This window comes from Cherax quadricarinatus, chromosome 1, assembly GCF_038502225.1.
Source record: "Cherax quadricarinatus isolate ZL_2023a chromosome 1, ASM3850222v1, whole genome shotgun sequence".
NCBI classification, from domain to species: domain Eukaryota; kingdom Metazoa; phylum Arthropoda; class Malacostraca; order Decapoda; family Parastacidae; genus Cherax; species Cherax quadricarinatus.
This window is the reverse complement of record NC_091292.1, coordinates 47,082,339-47,105,630: the sequence shown is the minus strand read 5'-3', so window position 1 is coordinate 47,105,630 and position 23,292 is coordinate 47,082,339. Positions and strand designations below refer to the sequence as shown.

General features: G+C 40.7%; 1 protein-coding gene across 1 annotated transcript in view; it reads left to right on the top strand.

Moving 5' to 3' along the window:
• LOC128705785 (alpha-2-macroglobulin-like) overlaps nucleotides 1–23,292 on the top strand; it is a 177,135-nt gene that overhangs the window by 69,206 nt on the left and 84,637 nt on the right. Inside the window, exons 10-14 of the mRNA XM_070085794.1 lie at nucleotides 503–653; nucleotides 4,998–5,135; nucleotides 10,350–10,369; nucleotides 11,552–11,570; nucleotides 17,366–17,375. Of these exons, the coding sequence (XP_069941895.1) occupies nucleotides 503–653; nucleotides 4,998–5,135; nucleotides 10,350–10,369; nucleotides 11,552–11,570; nucleotides 17,366–17,375 (338 nt within the window). The remainder of the gene's footprint in view (nucleotides 1–502; nucleotides 654–4,997; nucleotides 5,136–10,349; nucleotides 10,370–11,551; nucleotides 11,571–17,365; nucleotides 17,376–23,292) is intronic.

The window sequence follows — 23,292 nt, the reverse complement described above, 5'->3', positions numbered from 1 at the left end:
CTGGTGTATTGGAGATAGGTATCAGCCAAGGTAGATGCACATGTATAGTCCCACACCACCTGCTTACCATCTGTCCAGGCTTGAAGGGTGATACCATCTGGACGCTTCTGGCTGCCATCAGATCTGCACAGCTGGGGTGGCTCCCTTACTGCTGGACATCCGGCTGTTGTGAGGCTCCTCTTGATAATGTTATTAACCTCCTCATGTCTTGCAATCTTTCCCTTGTATTTACGGCACACAAGACCATGGTACCCGAATCGGTCTGCTGCTTCATTTCCACAAATACATCTGTGTTCGGAGAGAATAGGGGCGGCAAGTCGAAGGGCAACACCGATGCAGATGGTCTGTGGGTCGAGGCGTGTGCCAAGGCTGGAAAATGACAGTAAGGCCACCCACATCCCTCCTAAAATAAGAATTTTGGTGGTGGCTGCCACAACCTGGCCAGTATCTGTATTATTTTTATTTTTACTGACAATGGGTTCCTTTAATGTTTACCAAACAGAATCTTGGGGACCTGATCAGAATGCCATACGGGTGTGGTGAACAAAATATGCTGAACTTTGCTCCCAATATTTTCATCATGCAGTACCTAAAGGCTACAAACCAATCTACACCGGAATCTACAAAGAAGCTTCTCACATTTATGAAGACAGGTATTTTAGTTAACTGTGTAGTTACACGTCATTTATCTATGGGCAGTTGATCGTGTGTGCTTGTAATAATCTGTGGATTGCATAGTCAAACTAATTATTAGCAGCTTTTGTTGATGTACATCTCACTGAGTCTGGGTAATGTGCTAGAGGTCAACAGAGTTTATATTTCTTTGGTAACAGAAATGTATTTATGACAATACCCTGATCAGTACTATTTAAAATGCTATGATCAAGTGAAATTAATATTGGCTTATCTCGAATGAACAGAAGTCAGCTACATGTACAAGAGCACTGCACTCACAGCATGCTTGATATAGCATTTCAAATTTGATTTACAACAAAACCAAAAGTGGTAACGTATTTTTTATACAACTTATTATTCAATATGTTGAACCTAAAAATGTTTAACGGCTTTTAGGTCAGTTGATTTTATTACCTGGACAGTGTTATCATTACCTGTCCACGCTCACTGTTGTTATTACTTGATTACACTCAGGACCAGTGTTATCATTATCTGCCCACACTCACTGTTGTTATTACTTGATTACACTCAGGACCAGTGTTATCATTACCTGTCCTTACTCAGTGTTGTGGAGATATTCTGAATCCCCATATGTCTGAATTTTCTAAAAATTTTGGAGAAACTCTCTTCCTTGTCTTGTGTGTGTGTGTGTCTGTTAACACCCTCGCTGCCAAGTTGGGAAAATGATGGGCTAATATCTATCATCACACCTTGAGAGGCGAGTTTCACGCCTATGTGTTATTTTTATAATTGTCTTGCAATGACAGCGGTAATATTTGAAAAAAAAAAGTCTCTGAATCTCAGGACCCTGTGCTTTATGAACATCATAGTTACTATTGCTCTGATGTGTCATGGACAGTTAAGGCTCCTTTGGCAACCATTTGACAGCATCTCAGTCAGAGCCGGCACTTGCGCCAGACTGGTGCCACAGTCTTTGGTTTTGCACCTAACAAGACACTGCCGGTGCCTCTAATTTGATGGGGACTCAAATTACTGATGTGTGATTGAGCACCAAGACTCATATAAGTGCTATTAGTGAACTTCCTGGATTTTAGGCGGAATCCACAATCTTGAAAATGAACTTGATTTAGAGAGCATTTTAAGTGTAAGTTCTGACTATCAATTATAATGATTTAATGACATTTCGTAACTGCAACAGCTCATCATCAAGATGAGTGTCTGACGTCTACATACGTCTAAGACACCAAGTACCCATACAGACTTACAATGACCTGGGGGCGTGGAAGTCCATCTTTTCCCCGCCTTCTTCATCATTTAGATAGCAATCCTTATTTTTGGGCAAGATAGTTAGAGATTTAATCGGAATACAACAGCATTAGTAAAAGGCTACTGGATATCAATTCCAGATTTGTCAAGTGTTATATCCATACGCCGTGCATGCACCTTCGTACTTGTACAAGTTTCGTTTTGCCTGGTAATTAGGAACCAGGTGTCAACAAGGGCATCAAACTGGTAAGTACATAACTAGGTGTACAAATATTATCTGTCAGTCCACAGCAGGAAACGAACCTGCACACTGTATCAACGTACACAGTATTTTCACCACTCAGCCAGTTCTCAGATAAATATGGGCACCTAGCCGAAGCCGCACGGTCATTCCTGTCCCCCGAGACACCAGGTTAGTGATAATTTTTTTTCATCAAATCCTGCCACATTCAGTGAAGATAATGAAATGCTTAACAATTCGCAAACGGGCGAAATTATTTTCATGCATTACCTTTCAGTCCAAAGCAGGATTCGAACCTGCACACTCTGTATCAAAGTACACCGTACTTTAGCCACTCAAGCAAATCCCACATAAGTGAGGGTGTCCAGCTGAAGCTTAACAGTCACTCGAAGCTGGTGTCTCTCTGTCTGAATGGGTAAAGTACTGTGTACAGGTTCTAATCCTGCTGTGAACCGAGAGATAATGTTTGTAGATAATTTCGCCAGTTTGCGAATTGTTAAGCATAACTAAGTTTATGTCGTACAGTCACCTGGGGAGGGAGTGTTCACCAGATGCCTGACAATGCTTGTACAGTGGCTGGCGGAGAGTCATCCACAGTTGAATCAGATGCTGGTTACGAAAACGAGTGTGATTCCATGAACCAGCTGTGATTCATTGAACCAATGGAGTTTCCATGGATCAGTATGCTCTCATGAACTGTGGTTCCATGAACTAGCAAACAGTGAATATCTTTGATAATGAGTGATAGTGTGTCTTGTGTAAATTAGATGGTCCTTCAGAATTAAGTTAGACGTGTATATTGTACGAGCAACTTGGAATCTCTGAATGGAGGTATTGCCACTCCGTCCCACATCCCCCCTCCCCCCCTCGTAACTGTTGTCATTATTCCCACTTGCAAAGACGGGGGGGAAGGGGGTCACTCTAAGTGACGTGGGATGTGGCAATGCTGTATGGTACTTAGTGAGCCGGAAATAGTAAATACCTCGGTAGAGAGCCTATGGTCTTCCTTGCCGCCTCCTTCCCATCTGGTTAATTTTGTTAAATATGCCAAATATGTTAATACATCAGAATCATGGAATGAATCTTGAGTCACCTAAACTACAGTCACTGAAATGGTTGTTGTTGTAATTGATACCTCATCAACCCAGTCACTGATGGTAAAGAGTAACGTGACAAATGTTGCTAATTTATGAGTAAGTTAGTTGATCAGTTCACTAGCCAACATTCACTTTCTGGTCAATGATATTACACCGGTTTTAGTGTAACTTTGTGGTGCTGACTCCAAATATGTCAGCGAGTTTCTTTGATTAGCTCTTGTTATTGATGTATTTGGTGTCTCATTGAAAAACATAGATGTGAAAAAATATGTTGATCAGGCGAGGCTAACTTGCAGATCGCGTTGCAATTATTTTTTTAAATCACGCAAAAGTCAGATATCGTAATACATACTAGCACTTCATACTAAATAGTAACAGATTAAATTACTAAGATAAAAAAAGTCCATTACCTGCTCACACTCAGCAAGTCCATTATCTGCTCACACTCAGCACGTCCATTACCTGCTCACACTCTGCAAGTCCATTATCTGCTCACACTCTGCAAGTCCATTACCTGCTCACACTCAGCAAGTCCATTACCTGCTCACACTCAGTAAGTCCATTACCTGCTCACACTCAGTAAGTCCATTACCTCCTCACACTCAGTAAGTCCATTATCTGCTCACACTCAGTAAGTCCATTACCTGCTCACACTCGGTAAATCCATTACCTGCTCACACTCAGTAAGTCCATTACCTGCTCACACTCAGGAAGTCCATTACCTGCTCACACTCAGTAAGTCCATTACCTCCTCACACTCAGTAAGTCCATTATCTGCTCACACTCAGTAAGTCCATTACCTGCTCACACTCGGTAAATCCATTACCTGCTCACACTCAGTAAGTCCATTACCTGCTCACACTCAGTAAGTTCATTGCCTGCTCACACTCAGTAAGTCCATTACCTGCTCACACTCAGTAAGTCCATTACCTGCTCACACTCAGTAAGTCCATTACCTACTCACTCTCAGTAAGTCCATTACCTGCTCACACTCAGTAAGTCCATTATCTGTTCACACTCAGTAAGTCTATTACCTGCTCACACTCAGTAAGTCCATTACCTACTCACACTCAGTAAGTCCATTACCTGCTCACACTCAGTAAGTCCATTACCTGCTCACATTCAGTAAGTCCATTACCTCCTCACACTCAGTAAGTCCATTACCTACTCACTCTCAGTAAGTCCATTACCTGCTCACACTCAGTATGTCCATTATCTGTTCACACTCAGTAGTCCATTACCTGCTCACACTCAGGACTACTGTTTCCATTACCTGTTGACTTTCAGTATTAACATTACCTTCTTCCACTCAATGTTAGCATTTCCTTCTTCCACTCAATGTTAGCATTACCTTCTTCCACTCAATGTTAGCATTACCTTCTTCCACTCAATGTTAGCATTACCTTCTTCCACTCAATGTTAGCATTACCTTCTTCCACTCAATGTTAGCATTACCTTCTTCCAGTCAATGTTAACATTACCTTCTTCCACTCAATGTTAACATTACCTTCTTCCACTTAATGTTAACATTACCTTCTTCCACTCAGTGTTAGCATTACCTGCTTACACTTAGTGTTAACATTTCCTGCTTACACTCATGATCAGGCTTACCATTATCCGCTCACACTTATTCACATGTTTTAAATGCTTATTAATACTGATTACTACTTACAGTTTAATATATTGATGTATAAGCGCCAATTAGCACTGAACTTTACTTATCACTGAGCGACTATAACATGATGTTATCTCTACAGGTTATCAACGGGAACTCTTGTACCGGAGAAATGATGGCTCCTACAGCGCCTTCGGCAACGCTGATGATTCTGGCTCCACTTGGCTCTCAGCCTTTGTTCTAAAGTCCTTCGCTCAGGCTCAGGAATTCATTTTGGTGAGTTAACATTTGTTTTACGTGTTCCAAAATTTTTGAAGTCTCATATAAGAAGAATCAAGTTATTGAACGGACGCTTTAAAGCGATGAACAAATTACTTCTCAGTACTGTCACATTGCGAAGAATGTTGAATGAACACGATACAGCACAGTGTTTCTGATCAATAATGGAGTTAGTGGGAAAAATATTTATGCATCTAAAAAAGATTATTTACAGGAGCTAATACACTCACACTAACATAATAAATTCAGTGTCACTCTAGTGAAACTGAATTTATGTCTTTATTGATTGGGCAAGAAAACCACATTTGCTCACCTCAGCGATCAGCTCCAGGGGTCATTATTCCTGTTTTATGTAAATGATTTACAAGATGGGGAAACATTCCTGTGAGTCTGTGTTTGATGGTAGAAGAGACAGGTTTCGGAGAAGATTAGACAAGTAGCTAATGGCGATTACTTAAAAATAAATGAGATGCTATTAAACATAGATAAGAACATAAGATTATAAAAAAGGAACATTGCAAGAGGCCTGCCGGGCCATGCGAGGCAGGTCCAATTCTCCCACAGGCTTAAGCCAATGACTTAACATAGTCATTGCTTCCCTATATCCTTCCTGAATATGAATCTTTCCAACTTAAAACCATTGCTGCGACTTATGTCTATTCTAGATATTTTTAGAACGCTATTTACATCCCCTTTATTAATTCCTGCTTTCTATTTACACCTCAATCATATCCCACCTAACTTATTCAATATACTAAACACCCACACTTTTTATTGTGCCTACTACTACATACATAGGACGCTGAACTCTGATATAAACCCTCCTCTTAAACTCCTCCTTGACAGCTGCAACAGAACACACAACCATAATACAAGACACCCCGAATTTAACCCCACCAAATGCAAAGTCATGAAGATCGGGGAAGGGCAAAGAAGACAGCAGACAGAGTATAGGCTAGGTGACCAAAGACTGCAAACCTCGTAGTGTATATTTCGCCTGCTCTTGCGAATTCCTTGCATTGTTAAAATCTCTAGTAAGGCTGATGCATGCAGGGGATGAGATGAAAAGCTGTAAGCCTTCTTCCTGAAAGCTGGCTGCCTTGGATCAAAGTCTAGCACAAGCTGGACTCCAAGGTATTGGTCCAGTGTGGTGAGTTTGGTATAGCACTGCGTACTTGTTCCAAGGTTCGCAGGTTCGAGTCTCCTTCAGCCAGAGATCAGTGTTTGTGTATATTTCGCCTGCTCTTGCGAATTCCTTATATATATATATATATATATATATATATATATATATATATATATATATATATATATATATATATATATATATATATTATTTTTATTAACACACTGGCCGATTCCCACCAAGGCAGGGTGGCCCGAAAAAGAAAAATTTTCACCATCATTCACTCCATCACTGTCTTGCCAGAAGGGTGCTTTACACTACAGTTTTTAAACTGCAACATTAACACCCCTCCTTCAGAGTGCAGGCACTGTACTTCCCATCTCCAGGACTCAAGTCCGGCCTGCTGCAGAAGGGTGCTTTACACTACAGTTTTTAAACTGCAACATTAACACCCCTCCTTCAGAGTGCAGGCACTGTACTTCCCATCTCCAGGACTCAAGTCCGGCCTGCCGGTTTCCCTGAATCCCTTCATAAATGTTACTTTGCTCACACTCCAACAGCACGTCAAGTATTAAAAACCATTTGTCTCCATTCACTCCTATCAAACACGCTCACGCATGCCTGCTGGAAGTCCAAGCCCCTCGCACACAAAACCTCCTTTACCCCCTCCCTCCAACCTTTCCTAGGCCGACTCCTACCCCGCCTTCCTTCCACTACAGACTGATACACTCTTGAAGTCATTCTGTTTCGCTCTATTCTCTCTACATGTCCGAACCACCTCAACAACCCTTCCTCAGCCCTCTGGACAACAGTTTTGGTAATCCGGCACTTCCTCCTAACTTCCAAACTACGAATTCTCTGCATTATATTCACACCACATATATATATATATATATATATATATAATATATATATATATATATATATATGTATATATATATATATGTATATATATATATATGTATATATATATATATGTATATATATATATGTATATGTCGTGCCGAATATGTAAAACTGGTCAATTAGCAAGAACTCATTTAAAATTAAGTCCTTTCTGAAATTTTCTCTTATACGTTTAAAGATATATTTTTTTTCATTAATGTTAATGTAAAAAAATTTAATTTTGCACCAAAAGAATCTTAGAAAACTTACCTAACCTTATTGCAACAAGAACAATTTATTTTAGCCTAACCCAACTAAATATATTTTAGATTTGTTTACAATAATTTAATACTAAACAAACACAATCAAATATATTTTTTTCGTTAGGTTAAGAATGATTTTGGCGAAATTATTGCATACACAAATTTTCACTCGTTTTATACGGCAAGATGAGCGTTGCTGTTTAAGCCAAAATCGCAAGTTCTGCCTATTCGGCACGTCATATGTATATATATATATATATATATATATATATATATATATATATTTATATATATTTATATATATATATATATTTATATATATTTATATATATTATATATATATATATGTCGTGCCGAATAGGCAGAACTTGCGATCTTGGCTTAAATAGCAACGCTCATCTTGCCATATAGGACAAGTAAAAATTTGTGTATGCAATAATTTCGCCAAAATCATTCTGAACCTAACGAAAAAAATATATTTCACTGTATTTGTTTAGTATTAAATTATTGTAAACAAATCTAAAATATATTTAGTTGGGTTAGGCTAAAATAAATTGTTCTTGTTATAATAAGGTTAGGTAAGTTTTCTAAGTTCCTTTTGATGCAAAATTATAGTTTTTTACAGCAACATTAATGAAAAAAATATATCTTTAAACGCATAAGAGAAAATTTTAGAAAGGACTTAATTTTAAATGAGTTCTTGCTAATTGGCTAGTTTTACCTATTAGGCACGACATATATATATATATATATATATATATATATATATATATATATATATATATATATATATATATATATATATATATATATATATATATATATATGAATATATATAAATATACACACATATATATACAAAACCACAGGGGATTTGAAAAACAACTATAGGCATTTCGTTTTACAATTCAACACATGATCAGGTAAATTGTCTGTCTACTCCCGCCACACCTGAAGTACACCAACTGTACACAACCTCTGTTGTTTGTCACTCTGTGTGCTGAACACTGAAACTTAACTTCAATATTTATTTAAGGGATGAATATGTTTTTAATATAACATAAGAACATCACAAATCCTATTCAGATTCATCAGTTCTTGCTCAGATTTTTGTTTAACCAAATCTTATAGGTATCCAAGGAATTAGCATCAGTAACCTAAATAACCTGTTCTAGGAGAAGGTTCACGTTGATTATTGTTCCGTACTGGTGAACACCACGGTTTATTTTAGAACTCCCTAGCCTTGTGGCTAAAACTCTTGCTTCACACGGCGAGCGTCTGGGTTCGATTCCCAGCGAGAAACATTAGGCGTGTTTCTTTACACCGGATGTGTATGTTCACCCATCAGTAAAATGGGTACCTGGGTGTTAGTCTACTGGTGTGAGTCGCATCCTGGGCAAAACTGACCTAATTTGCCCGATATGCGCTGCGTAAGAATAGGCTTTATACATAGTAGTATGTCACTGTTGACAGCTAGGACTGTATACCTTGTATATGTACTTGTAGTAAATAAATAAATAAACATTATTATTGTTATTATTATTATTATTATTAAGACGGAGCCTCTCTTAAGCATGCAACTCTTGCAGCAAACTTGACTGATGTATGATGATCATAGACCTGTCATTATAACAGTTCCTTTACAATACATTCCATCACCTTGTTAAATAAATTTTATTATTTTATAATATTGGATACATCCGATCGGTAATTAATTAAAAGCGTCATTCATAAATCTCCTTGTATATAGACACTGGCAAATTAATTAATTACGGCAGTTAATTTTTTCAACCAGTCACAATCACCGTTACAAGCTGCGCTAATTCATTCACGGAAATAATAATTATGGAGTCCTTTTCTGAGGGCGTTACAGTGTTCTGTTCCTGGCATATTTATTAGTGGTTGGTAGTTCTCAGGTGTTTTGGAATGTATACACACAAAGGTTGGTGCTAATACCTGTGAGTTTTTGAGTGCATTCGCTGCCTGACCACGGTCGAGTGAGGTTGTGCGCTGCACCCCTCTGCTGTTCAGGCGAGCTACCTCAGTTCGTCACAACCATTGAGAAGTGAGGACGTGCGCTGCTCATTTACCAACATGGCGCTGCAGAGCTACAGACGCATCAACACTGTTTGCGTTGAGTTGACCCGTGGGGCTGTCACTGGAGCCACGATGGACTTGTTACTACCGGCGATTATCCGTGATACCTACGGTATCGCAAATGAAGAGATATGTGGTGTAGCACTTAATGGGACGACACGGATCTTCGTTAAAATGACGTCAGCAAATGTTTATGAAGCGGTGGTGGATAAGTATCAAGAGACCATTATAGCCGTCAATTCAGCTGTATCAGTACGTCTACATGATGTATCACGACACTACACATGGGTTAAAATAAGGAATGTGCCTTTTGAGGCGAATGAATTTGTTATAAAAGATGAACTACGTAATTATGGTACGGTTCATATGGCCTCTGCAGGTCGGTGGGCCGCTGGACCTTATGCTGGAAGTTTGGAGGGAACATATTCAGTCAAAATGACCTTACGCCATCCCATACCGTCCTATATTATGTTGCAAGCATTTCGAACTCAAGTATATGTAACATATGCGGGGCAACGTCGTACGTGTCGGCTGTGTGGATCGTATGACCACATAGCGGCACAGTGTGATAAGCGTCGTGGGAATCTCCAAATATCGCAACAGCAACAACCGGAAGAAGTCGAGGAAGTGGAGGGACGAGAACAGTCTTATGCTCACCCGTCTCGACAACGGACATCTTGGAGTGAAGAGGTAGAAAAAGCGCAGGAGAAGGCTTTGGAGGATGCAAAACAGCGAGAAGAATCACCATCACTGGATATAAATAAAGTATTTGAAGAGACTCTGCCCACTATGGGGGACGAGGATGTAGCGGCGTCTTTAGTGAAGGCACTGGATGTATTGTTAGACGAGTCGATCGTCAACCGTGTGGAGGAACCAGGTGCAAATTTGGGATCGGTTGAGCATCATGGTGAGGCGACGGATGAAAGCATTGAGTCTGGGGTGTCGCATGGCATGATGGTAAATATAGCAGAAGTGGAGGTGCATCATGATAGTACTAAAGAAATCCCAATGCAGGTGGAGGGTAGGACGCGAAAGCGAACTGCGACCCCACCAGACTCAGACGACGTGCTTACTCCTGCCCAAAGGCCAGGGAAAAAGTCTTGGGCGGATGTACAGAGGAAAGGGAACAGTGAATCCACGAAACAAGAGTTTATCAAGGTGATTCCCAAAAAAGGGGAGAGGGATAGAGGTGTAAAATGTATAAGTGAAAAGTCTATACCTAGAACCAAAGGAAAATCCCATTAATTGACTTTAAGGTTTTGACAATAAATATTAACGGTTTGAGATCTGAGCGGAAGCGAAAGTGGTTTAATGAATTTTTGGTGCGTCTAGATGTGGATGTGGTATTTATCCAAGAACACAATTACAGAATTGGATATGAGTTGGAATTAGATGGTTACGATGTGTATATGGAATATGCGACGAGGTTAAAAGGAGGCGTCGCCATTCTGGTAAAGGAAAATAGCCCGTTTGTAGTACGCCATAGTGAAAGGGGGGAGGGGAGAGTGATTAGGGTGGATGGTTTATGGGGTAGAGTACATATAAGTTTTGTAGGTGTATATGGGCCGGCCGAGGGAGATGCACGACTTAAAACTCATTTTGTACAAGATGTATTAGTATATCATCTACGTAGTTTACCAAATGTAGCGATAATAGGGGGAGACTGGAATTGTGTAATACGACGAAAAGATGTGGAGCCTCGAGGAGCGGGTTGTTGCTTGGGGTTCCTGGGAGATTTATTGACGAGTGTGGGTTTAATGGATGTGTGTGGGGGGGGTGGCAATGTGGAGCATACTTTCATTAGAAGAGATTATGCGGCGAGATTAGATAGAATGTACGTGTCTAGTGCGGTTACAGTGCGGAGAGTGAGTGTGATAAATGTGGTTTTTTCGGATCATAGAGGAGTTGTAATGGATGTAGATATTGAGGGTGTGCCTAGAAGGGGTCCGTCATTTTGGAAATTAAATGTAAAGTTATTGAAGAGAGAGGAAAGTCGTTTGTCTTTTGGGCATATGTGGGAACGCCTTGTGGTTGAAGCACCTGGAGATGTGGCTTTGGTTAATTGGTGGGAAATGATAGCCAAAAAGCGAATTAAGGAATTTTATATTAGTCAGGGAGTGAGATATAATCAGTTACAGTATGGTTTCCAACGATATTTAGAGGGGCAGTTGCGCGACTGCTATGTACAAGCGAATGCTAATTATCCTGTTACAGAAATTGAACGAATTAAGGAGCAACTACGTAATTTACAAAACGAAAGGTTTGATGGGGAAAGGCTTAAGGGTGGAATCGAAGAGGTTTTGTGGGGAGATCGGCCGTCGGCGTGTGTGTTGAGGAATCAACACAGACGTCGCAAAGCAATGGAGTTAATGGGGTTGAATGTCCAGGTAGGTATGCAGGGGTATAGAGTGAATCAGGTGTTGACGACGACGGAGGGTATGAGTGGGTATATTGATGCTTGGGTTAAATTGAAAACGCAAAGTGTTGGAATAAGTGAAATTGCATTGCAGTCAATCGGTAGGTTTGTGCGTTGTGAGCTGGAGGAGCATGATCGTTTGATGTTGGGAGGGCCGATAACGGAGTGTGAGACTTGGGAGGCTTTATCTGGGGCGCAATTGGGTAAGGCGCCAGGAATAGATGGGTTGCCCAGCGACTTTTATATTCAAAATTGGAACGTTTTAAAGGGGTTTTTGGTACGTTTATTCAATATCATGAAGCGGGATGGGGTTTTAGGGGAACAACAAAGGTTGGCTGTGGTCGTCCTAGTTCCTAAAGGCGAGCCATTAACGGTTAAAGATTATCGTGCAATCTCGTTATTATGTGGGGACTATAAAATTTTTGGAAGGATCTTGGCCAACAGAATAAAAAAAGTCCTGGGCAAAGTGATTGACAAGGGACAATATGGGGTGCCGGGCAGGTCTATGTATGAAGGTCACGGTATGATTAGAAGTTTTATTGAAGAAAGAGTAAGATTGGGAGATGGGGGGGTATTGGCTATAGATTGGGAGGCGGCATATGATAGTGTGGAACGGGAGACGTTATGGAAGATAATGAGATGGCAGGGGTTTGGGGCGGAAATTATATCATGGGCCAAATTAATGTATCAAGAGGCATCTTTGCGTGTGCAGGTGAATGGGAGGTTGGGAGATCGGATTCAGATGGGAAGGGGTTTGCGTCAAGGTTGTCCCCTTTCACAAATTTTTTTTGCTTGTTTTCAAGATCCCTTTTATAGAGGGATAAGGGTTTTATTGGAAGCAAATGGGATGAGTAATGTAAGGGGTGGGGGAGCGGGCATTGTTGGATATGTCGACGACACGACGATTTTGGTGAGAGAAAACATGGATTTGATTCGGGTAGAAAAGTTAGTGAAAGTTTTTGAAAAGGCTACTGGCATGACGATCAACATGAGGAAAACAAAGTATATGAATCTTGGAAAAGGGTCGCGTGAGGAAGGAATGGTAGCTGAAAGGTGGGAAAGGGTGGACCAAATAAAGATATGTGGGATCGTTTATGTAAATGATATCAAGTCAGCACAACAAATAAATTCCGTGCGTATCGTTGATAGTGTTCTGAAGCGTCTTAGTGGGTTGAGAGCTGCTAATTTAAGTTTGCAACAAAGGGTGATAACAACGAATGTGCTATTATATAGTAAACTATGGCATGTTACGGTAATATTTCCGATACTTCGTTGTGAATTAAAAAGGTTACAAAAAAGTGTTTTTAGATTCATTTGGGGAACAGGGAGCGAATGGTTAAGTAGAGCGGTTGTCACACTCCCGGTTGGCCGTGGAGGGCTGGGTCTTATAGATGTCGAAAAGAGGATAATAAGTATGTATTTAAAACATAGTTATAAGCGGGAGGGAGGGGCGAAAGAAGACGGTCTTCATAGGATACATCAGGATATGCGACGGTGGTGGGGGGGTCGGGAGTTCATGATAGGTGAGGCAATGTTACGGGTCTTCATAAACGTGAGGGATCACTCACAAATTAAATTGAGAAATCTTGATAGGGCAGATGGTAAGGCTCTGGTAGCGGCGGTAGAAGGAGTTTATCCGATGTATGATTGGCATAATATTTGGGGGCGTTTAAATAAATTGCGTTTAAAACCTAAAGTCAGAGAAGTTATGTATAGATTTTTACATGGAATCTTGCCGTCAGGAATGGTTTTATTCTATAAGAGAATACGAGAGGATGGGGAATGCAGGGATTGTGGAGGATTGGCGACTATTTATCATACGGTGTATTTTTGCGATTGTATTGAACTTATAAGGGTTTGGATGGGTAAGGTTTTAAGGTTAGTGGGGGGAGGGGGTTTGCAGGTTTTGAGGGTTTTAAGTTTAGATATAACTGGGGTGAATAAAAGGGTTGAGAATGCGATTGGGTATATGATTACGGATTATATATACATGATGTGGGCTATGAGGGAGGCGGACGTGCGTGCAAGAATTAATGCATTGGCAGCAACTTTTTATAGGACACAGTGTAGAAATAAAGGGGTGTATGGAGGGAGATGGGAGAGAGATTTTAGTGAGGGTTATCGAAATTTCACATTAAGGGATTTATGGGATTTGCAAAATGGGTAAAGGGATACGACGGGCTATTTTCCTAGACTTGGGTGTGAGCATGGAGAGCTGTTTATATGGATGTATAAATGAGTTTTGATATCTAGAGGCAGTAGGGTTATTACCCCGAGGTTTTCAAGAACTACACAATTATCATTGAGGAAGGTGTAGCACTACGATTGCATATTTTTATCATGTATAAATCATTTCAAGGACTTTATGATGAAAATTTTCTATGAGACTCAAATATGTGCATAGGAGTCTTTACTGTTTTTGATTCAATTGTAAGTGGTAAAAAGTGTTTCCTAGCGTATAGCAATTGGTTTTTATTTTGTTATATTTTATGCTGTGTTACAGTGTGCTTTTCAGTAATATTATATTACATGTAACTAGTTTGCATTATTTTTCTTTGTTTTGCTGAGATGTAAAATATCACATCGTAGTTTTGTTTTGTTATATTGGATGTTTTTATTGTGACTTTTAGTATTATCCCGTTTCCTTCTTTGAATAGTAAATACCTATGTATGTTAAGATCTCGTGATAATCGCCAATATTAATGTTTTGAGTATCGTGGTGCTCTGTTAAGCACCTGAGATCTTAGAATTAGTCTTGCATACGTGTGTTGACAGGCAGAAACCTCACCTAGTATGTGCCTGATGTAGTCTCATGTAGTGTAATGTGTGTGCTTGTGTGTGTCATTGTGCGTGTTTGTTTGTTTTTATCTCTGTTTTATTGTACAATCTTCATAATTTCCAGTGTTTGATGTTTGGTAATATGTAACCTTGTTAGAGATGTTCTTTAACAAATAAAGCAATACCACTGTAATGTATAGTGTTGTGTGAGTGTATTATCACTGTAATATACGGTGTGTTGTGTGTGAGTGTAATAATACCAATGTAACATAACGGTGTGGTGTGTGTGTGTGTGTATTACCACTGTACTGTATGGTGTCGTTATTAGGTTTCGGGTTAAGTGCGATTCTAGTGCAGTAATCTTTTGTCGTGTAGCTTTTTAATATATTTCTGTCATTTGTATCGCACTGTTTTAAATAAAACATAAAAATAAAAAATTTGAGTATGCAATAATTTCGCCAAAATCATTCTGAACCTAACGAAAAAAATATATTTCACTGTGTTTGATTAGTATTAAATTATTGTAAACAAATCTAAAACATATTTAGTTGGGTTAGGCTAAAATAAATTGTTCTTGTTATTAGGTTAGGTAAGTTTTCTAAGTTCCTTCTGGTGCAAAATTAAAATTTTTTACATTAACATTATTAAAAATAATATATATTTAAACTCATAAGAGAGAATTTTAGAAAAGACTTAATTTTAAATGAGTTCTTGCTAATTGACCAGTTTTACATGTTCGGCACGACATATATATATATATATATATATATATATATATATATATATATATATATATATATATATATATATATATATATATATATATATATATATATATATATATATATATATATACATATATACATATATATATACGTATATACATATATATATATGTATATACAACTGGTGAAAACACAGGGAGAAGACTTGGGACTCATCCTCAATCCCTCCAAGTGTGAAATCATCATGGCGAACCAGGAAATAATCAATGCTGTGCGAAGAACCCTCCCGGACGTCTCTACTACCACTCTGTCCAACAGTACCCTCTTGGGGGCACAGCTGGGTCACCAGGCCATCGACACTGTCCTCAGGGACAAATTGAATTACCTGATGAGAAAGGAGGAGAGAATAAGCGATCTTGATGCCCATGATGCTCTGTATCTCCTCACAAGGTGTCTTACTATGCCAAGACTCACTTACTTCTTGAGGTGTGCACCCTTTTTGACAACCCAACACTCGATGAATATGACGCACACCTGAGATCAACTTTTAAGAAGGCACTGAACCTGTCACTAGAGGATGAGCAATGGGATCAGGCAACCCTCCCAGTGCGACTGGGAGGTATAGGGGTGCGTAAAGCAACGCATGTTGCTTTACCTGCTTTTCTGTCTTCGTGTTTGGCTTCCGGCGCATTAGTGAAGAAGATAGTTCCCGAACGCTTGAGAGACATGGTAGGAGCTCAAGACCCCAGGTTTACTGAAGCAGCGATTCGGTGGGACACCCTTACAGACTCCTCCAGTAGACCAGCTCCTCCCAAAGAGCACAAACAGTCCCACTGGGACAAACCAGTCATAGAAAAAATAGCTAACACAATGCTCTCCAACGCTTCAGGAAAGGACAAAGCTCGTCTTCTGGCAGTGAAGGCACCACACTCAGGAGATTTCCTGTTAGCTGTTCCCAATTCCTTTATGGGCACCTGTCTCGACCTACATGCCATTCGGATTGGTGTTGCTCTTCACCTAGCCGCCCCAATCCTCACTGAACATAGGTGTATTTGCGGCAGGGCGACAGCTGATCAATTCGGACTTCATGGTCTCGTGTGTCACACAGAAGAAGGGAAGTATGCCAGACATGAGGAGGTCAATGACATCATAAAGAGAAGCCTCGCCACAGGCCGTTGCTCAGTTCAACGGGAACCCCAAGTACAGAGGTCTGATGGAAGTCAAAAGCGTCCTGATGGAGCCACTATGCTGCCCTGGAAGGATGGAAAGCAGATTGACTGGGACTACACCTGTGCTGCCACATTGGCAGACACCTACTTGCCATACTCCATAGTGGAAGGGGGTGGAGCTGCCAGCCACAGGGAGACCCAGAAGATCCGAAAATATGAAGACCTTCCCCCTTGCTATAACTTCATTCCAGTAGGGTCGGAGACCCTTGGAGCATGGGGCAAGTGTGCTCTAAAGTTCCTCAAAGAGCTGGGTGAAAAGCTCATCATAGAAACCAAGGACCACAGGGCGACCAGCTTCCTCTTTTAGAGACTCAGTGTTGCAGTCCGGAGAGGAAATGCCTACAGCATTCTGGGCACGCGGCCCACCGCCAGAGAGCTGGACGAAGTATTCGAGATGTAGCTCTGAGTTACCTATGTTGTTTTACTCTCTGTTGTATTTTTGTGAATGTTTGGCTTATATATATATATATATATATATATATATATATATATATATATATATATATATATATATATATATATATATATATATATATATATATATATATCGGGAGGTACCACCTCTAGAACTGTCCTGGGGACCCTCATCCTCGAGTCATGGTACGTGATGAGGTATCAGAGTGGGCACCTGTGACGAGTGGGGTCCCACACGGGTCGGTCCTAGGACCAGTGCTATTTCTGGTTTATGTGAATGACATGATGGAAGGGTTAGATTCAGAAGTGTCCCTGTTCGCAGATGATATGAGGTTAATGAGGAGAATTAAATTAAATGAGGATCAGGTAGAACTCCAAAAAGACCTGGACAGGCTTGACACCTGGTCCAGCAACTGGCTTCTCGAATTTAACCCCTCCAAATGCAAAGTCATGAAGATCGGGGAAGGGCAAAGAAGACCGCAGATGGAGTATAGGCTAGGTGGCCAGAAGACTGCAAACCTCGCTCAAGGAGAAAGATCTTGGGGTGAGTATAACACCGAGCACGTCTCCGGAAGCACACATTGACCAGGTAACTGCTGCAGCATGTGGGTGCCTGGCAAACCTGTACACTGTACACCGTGTACGTCAGGCCCATACTGGAGTACGCAGCACCTGTTTGGAACCCACACTTGATCAAGCAGGTCAAGAAATTAGAGAAAGTGAAAAGGTATGCGACAAGGTTAGTTCCAGAGCTAAGGGGAATGTCGTACGAAGAAAGGTTGAGGGAAATCGGCCTGACGACACTGGAGGACAGGAGGGTTAGGGGATTCATGATAACAACATACAAAACACTGCGTGGAATAGACAAGGTGGACAGAGACAGGATGTTCCAGAGATGGGACACAGAGACAAGGGGCCATAACTGGAAGTTGAAGACCAAGATGAGTCAAAGGGATGTTAGGAAGTATTTCTTCTGTCATAGAGTAGTCAGGAAGCGGAATTGCCTAGCAAGTGAGGTAGTGGAGGCAGGAACCATACATAGCTTTACGATGAGGTATGACAAAGCTCATGGAGCAGGGAGAGAGAGGACCTAGTAGCACTCAGTGAAGAGGCAGGGCCAGGAGCTGAGTATTGACCCCTGCAACCACAATTAGGTGAGTACACACACACAACAACAACACACACACACACACACACACACACACACACACAACAACACACACACACACACACACACACACACAACAACACACACCTGGAACCTGGAGCACCTGGAACGGAACAGGAGTATAAATGCCAACCAGCATGGATTCACGGAAGGCAAATCCTGTGTCACAAACCTTCTGGAGTTTTATGATAAAATAACAGAAGTAAGACAAGAGAGAGAGGGGTGGGTTGATTGCATCTTCTTGGACTGCAAGAAGGCCTTTGACACAGTTCCTCACAAGAGATTAGTGCAGAAGCTAGAGCATCAGGCGCATATAACAGGAAGGGCACTGCAATGGATCAGAGAATACCTGACAGGGAGGCAACAACGAGTCATGGTACGTAATGATGTATCACAGTGGGCACCTGTGACGAGCGGGGTCCCACAGGGGTCGGTCCTAGGACCAGTGCTATTTTTGGTATATGTGAACGACATGACGGAAGGGTTAGACTCAGAAGTGTCCCTGTTTGCAGATGATGTGAAGTTAATGAGGAGAATTAAATCTGATGAGGACCAGGCAGGACTTCAAAGAGACCTGGACAGACTGGACACCTGGTCCAGCAAATGGCTTCTCGAATTTAATCCTGCCAAATGCAAAGACATGAAGATAGGGGAAGGGCACAGAAGACCACAGACAGAGTATAGGCTAGGTGGCCAAAGACTGCAAACCTCACTCAAGGAGAAAGATCTTGGGGTGAGTATAACACCGAGCATGTCTCCGGAAGCACACATCAATCAGATAACTGCTGCAGCATATGGGCGCCTGGCAAACCTGAGAACAGGATTCCGACACCTTAGTAAGGAATCATTCAAGACACTGTACACCGTGTATGTCAGGCCCATACTGGAGTATGCAGCACCTGTTTGGAACCCGCACTTGATAAAGCACGTCAAGAAACTAGAGAAAGTACAAAGGTTTGCAACAAGGTTAGTTCCAGAGCTAAGGGGAATGTCCTATGAAGAAAGATTAAGGGAAATCGGCCTGACGACACTGGAGGACAGGAGGGTCAGGGGAGACATGATAACGACATATAAAATACTGCGTGGAATAGACAAGGTGGACAAAGACAGGATGTTCCAGGGAGGGGACACAGAAACAAGAGGCCACAATTGGAAGTTGAAGACACAAATGAGTCAGAGAGATAGTAGGAAGTATTTCTTCAGTCATAGAGTTGTAAGGCAGTGGAATAGCCTAGAAAATGACGTAGTGGAGGCAGGAACCATACACAGTTTTAAGACGAGGTTTGATAAAGCTCATGGAGCGGGGAGAGAGAGGGCCTAGTAGCAACCGGTGAAGAGGCGGGGCCAGGAGCTAGGACTCGACCCCTGCAACCACAAATAGGTGAGTACAAATAGGTGAGTACACACACACACACACACACACACACACACACACACACACACACATACATATATATACATATATATATATATATATATATATATATATATATATATATATATATATATATATATATATATATATATATATATATATATATATATATATGCAAAACAAGCACTCTGAAAGAATAGAGAAATTCCAAGCGCTTTCGTGACTACTCACATTATCAAGGAACTATGATAATGTGAGTAGTCACGAAAGTGCTTGGAATTTCTCTATTCTTTCAGAGTGGTTGTTTTGCATATTTTGAAATCACCTGTTTACTGTGATCTTATTGCATATATATATATATATATATATATATATATATATATATATATATATATATATATATATATATATATATATATATATATATATATTATATATATATATATATATATGTTGTGCCTAATAGGTAAAACTGGTTAGTTGGCAAGAACTCATTTAAGATTAAGTCCTTTCTAAAAAAATTCTCTTGTATGTTTAAAGATATATATTTTTTCATTAATGTTAATGTAAAAAAATATAATTTTGCACCAAGAGAATATTTGAAAACTTACTTAACCTTTTCATAACGAGCGAAAATTATTTTAGTCTAATCCAACTAAATATATTTTAGATACGTTTACAATAATTTAATACTAAACAAACACAATGAAATATATATTTTTTCGTTAGGTTCAAAATGATTTTTGCGAAATTATTGCATACACAAATTTTCACTTGTCTTATATGGCAAGATAAGCGTTGCTATTTAAGCCAAGATCGCAAGTTTTACATATTCGGTACGACATGTATATATACGACAGTGTGGGGTGGCCCGGTGGCCTGCGGGATGGCCCGGTGGCCTGGTGGCTAAAGCTCCCGCTTCACACACGGAGGGCCCGGGTGGAAACATTCGACACGTTTCCTTACTCCTGTTCACCTAGCAGCAAATAGGTACCTGGGTGTTAGTCGACTGGTGTGGGTCGCATCCTGGGGGACAAGATTAAGGACCCCAATGGAAATAAGTTAGACAGGCCTCGATGACGCACTGACTTTCTTGGGTTATCCTGGGTGGCTAACCCTCCGGGGTTAAAAATCCGAACGAAATCTTATCTTATCTTATCTTATCTTATCTTCAAGCTAATTTCATTCTCATCCCTGTTTGGTGCACTAGCCTACGAGCTAGCCTGAAAGCTCCCAAACTTCCGTATGTCCTCTAGCCAAGAGTAACACACCTAGCGTAGCTGGGTGCTTGGTTCTTGTAAGATTGCATAGTCTTGTGGGTTAAGGCATCATGTGGTTCTCGCTCACAGTGGTGGACCAATTCACCATGGGCTCGAATCCTTGGCTAGCGCAGTGTTGTTATTGATCAATACCACTCGTTCGTGGTTACACTAATGTATATATGCTGCTCGTAGGCTAGTACACCAAATAGGGATGAGAATGAAATTAGACTGAAAGCTCCCACACTACCGTATGCCCTCGGGTCAAGAGCAACACACCTAACGTAGCTGGGTGCTTGTTTCTTGTAGAATTGGGTAGTCCTGTGGGTTAAGACGTCATGTGGTTCTCGCTCACAATGGTGGGACAGTGCAACATGGGTTTGAATACTTCTCTACAGCTGTGCTGTTTTGGATATATATATATATATATAATATATAATATATAATATATATATATATATATATATATATATATATATATATATATATATATATATATATTTATTATTATTTTTTTTATTATCACACTGGCCGATTCCCACCAAGGCAGGGTGGCCCGAAAAAGAAAAACTTTCACCATCATACACTCCATCACTGTCTTGCCAGAAGGGTGCTTTACACTACAGTTTTTAAACTGCAACATTAACACCCCTCCTTCAGAGTGCAGGCACTGTACTTCCCATCTCCAGGACTCAAGTCCGGCCTGCCGGTTTCCCTGAATCCCTTCATAAATGTTACTTTGCTCACACTCCAACAGCACGTCAAGTATTAAAAACCATTTGTCTCCATTCACTCCTATCAAACACGCTCACGCATGCCTGCTGGAAGTCCAAGCCCCTCGCACACAAAACCTCCTTTACCCCCTCCCTCCAACCCTTCCTAGGCCGACCCCTACCCCGCCTTCCTTCCACTACAGACTGATACACTCTTGAAGTCATTCTGTTTCGCTCCATTCTCTCTACATGTCCGAACCACCTCAACAACCCTTCCTCAGCCCTCTGGACAACAGTTTTGGTAATCCCGCACCTCCTCCTAACTTCCAAACTACGAATTCTCTGCATTATATTCACACCACACATTGCCCTCAGACATGACATCTCCACTGCCTCCAGCCTTCTCCTCGCTGCAACATTCATCACCCACGCTTCACACCCATATAAGAGCGTTGGTAAAACTATACTCTCATACATTCCCCTCTTTGCCTCCAAGGACAAAGTTCTTTGTCTCCACAGACTCCTAAGTGCACCACTCACTCTTTTTCCCTCATCAATTCTATGATTCACCTCATCTTTCATAGACCCATCCGCTGACACGTCCACTCCCAAATATCTGAATACGTTCACCTCCTCCATACTCTCTCCCTCCAATCTGATATTCAATCTTTCATCACCTAATCTTTTTGTTATCCTCATAACCTTACTCTTTCCTGTATTCACCTTTAATTTTCTTCTTTTGCACACCCTACCAAATTCATCCACCAATCTCTGCAACTTCTCTTCAGAATCTCCCAAGAGCACAGTGTCATCAGCAAAGAGCAGCTGTGACAACTCCCACTTTGTGTGTGATTCTTTATCTTTTAACTCCACGCCTCTTGCCAAGACCCTCGCATTTACTTCTCTTACAACCCCATCTATAAATATATTAAACAACCACGGTGACATCACACATCCTTGTCTAAGGCCTACTTTTACTGGGAAAAAATTTCCCTCTTTCCTACATACTCTAACTTGAGCCTCACTATCCTCGTAAAAACTCTTCACTGCTTTCAGTAACCTACCTCCTACACCATACACTTGCAACATCTGCCACATTGCCCCCCTATCCACCCTGTCATACGCCTTTTCCAAATCCATAAATGCCACAAAGACCTCTTTAGCCTTATCTAAATACTGTTCACTTATATGTTTCACTGTAAACACCTGGTCCACACACCCCCCTACCTTTCCTAAAGCCTCCTTGTTCATCTGCTATCCTATTCTCCGTCTTACTCTTAATTCTTTCAATTATAACTCTACCATACACTTTACCAGGTACACTCAACAGACTTATCCCCCTATAATTTTTGCACTCTCTTTTATCCCCTTTGCCTTTATACAAAGGAACTATGCATGCTCTCTGCCAATCCCTAGGTACCTTACCCTCTTCCATACATTTATTAAATAATTGCACCAACCACTCCAAAACTATATCCCCACCTGCTTTTAACATTTCTATCTTTATCCCATCAATCCCGGCTGCCTTACCCCCTTTCATTTTACCTACTGCCTCACGAACTTCCCCCACACTCACAACTGGCTCTTCCTCACTCCTACAAGAGGTTATTCCTCCTTGCCCTATACACGAAATCACAGCTTCCCTATCTTCATCAACATTTAACAATTCCTCAAAATATTCCTTCCATCTTCCCAATACCTCTAACTCTC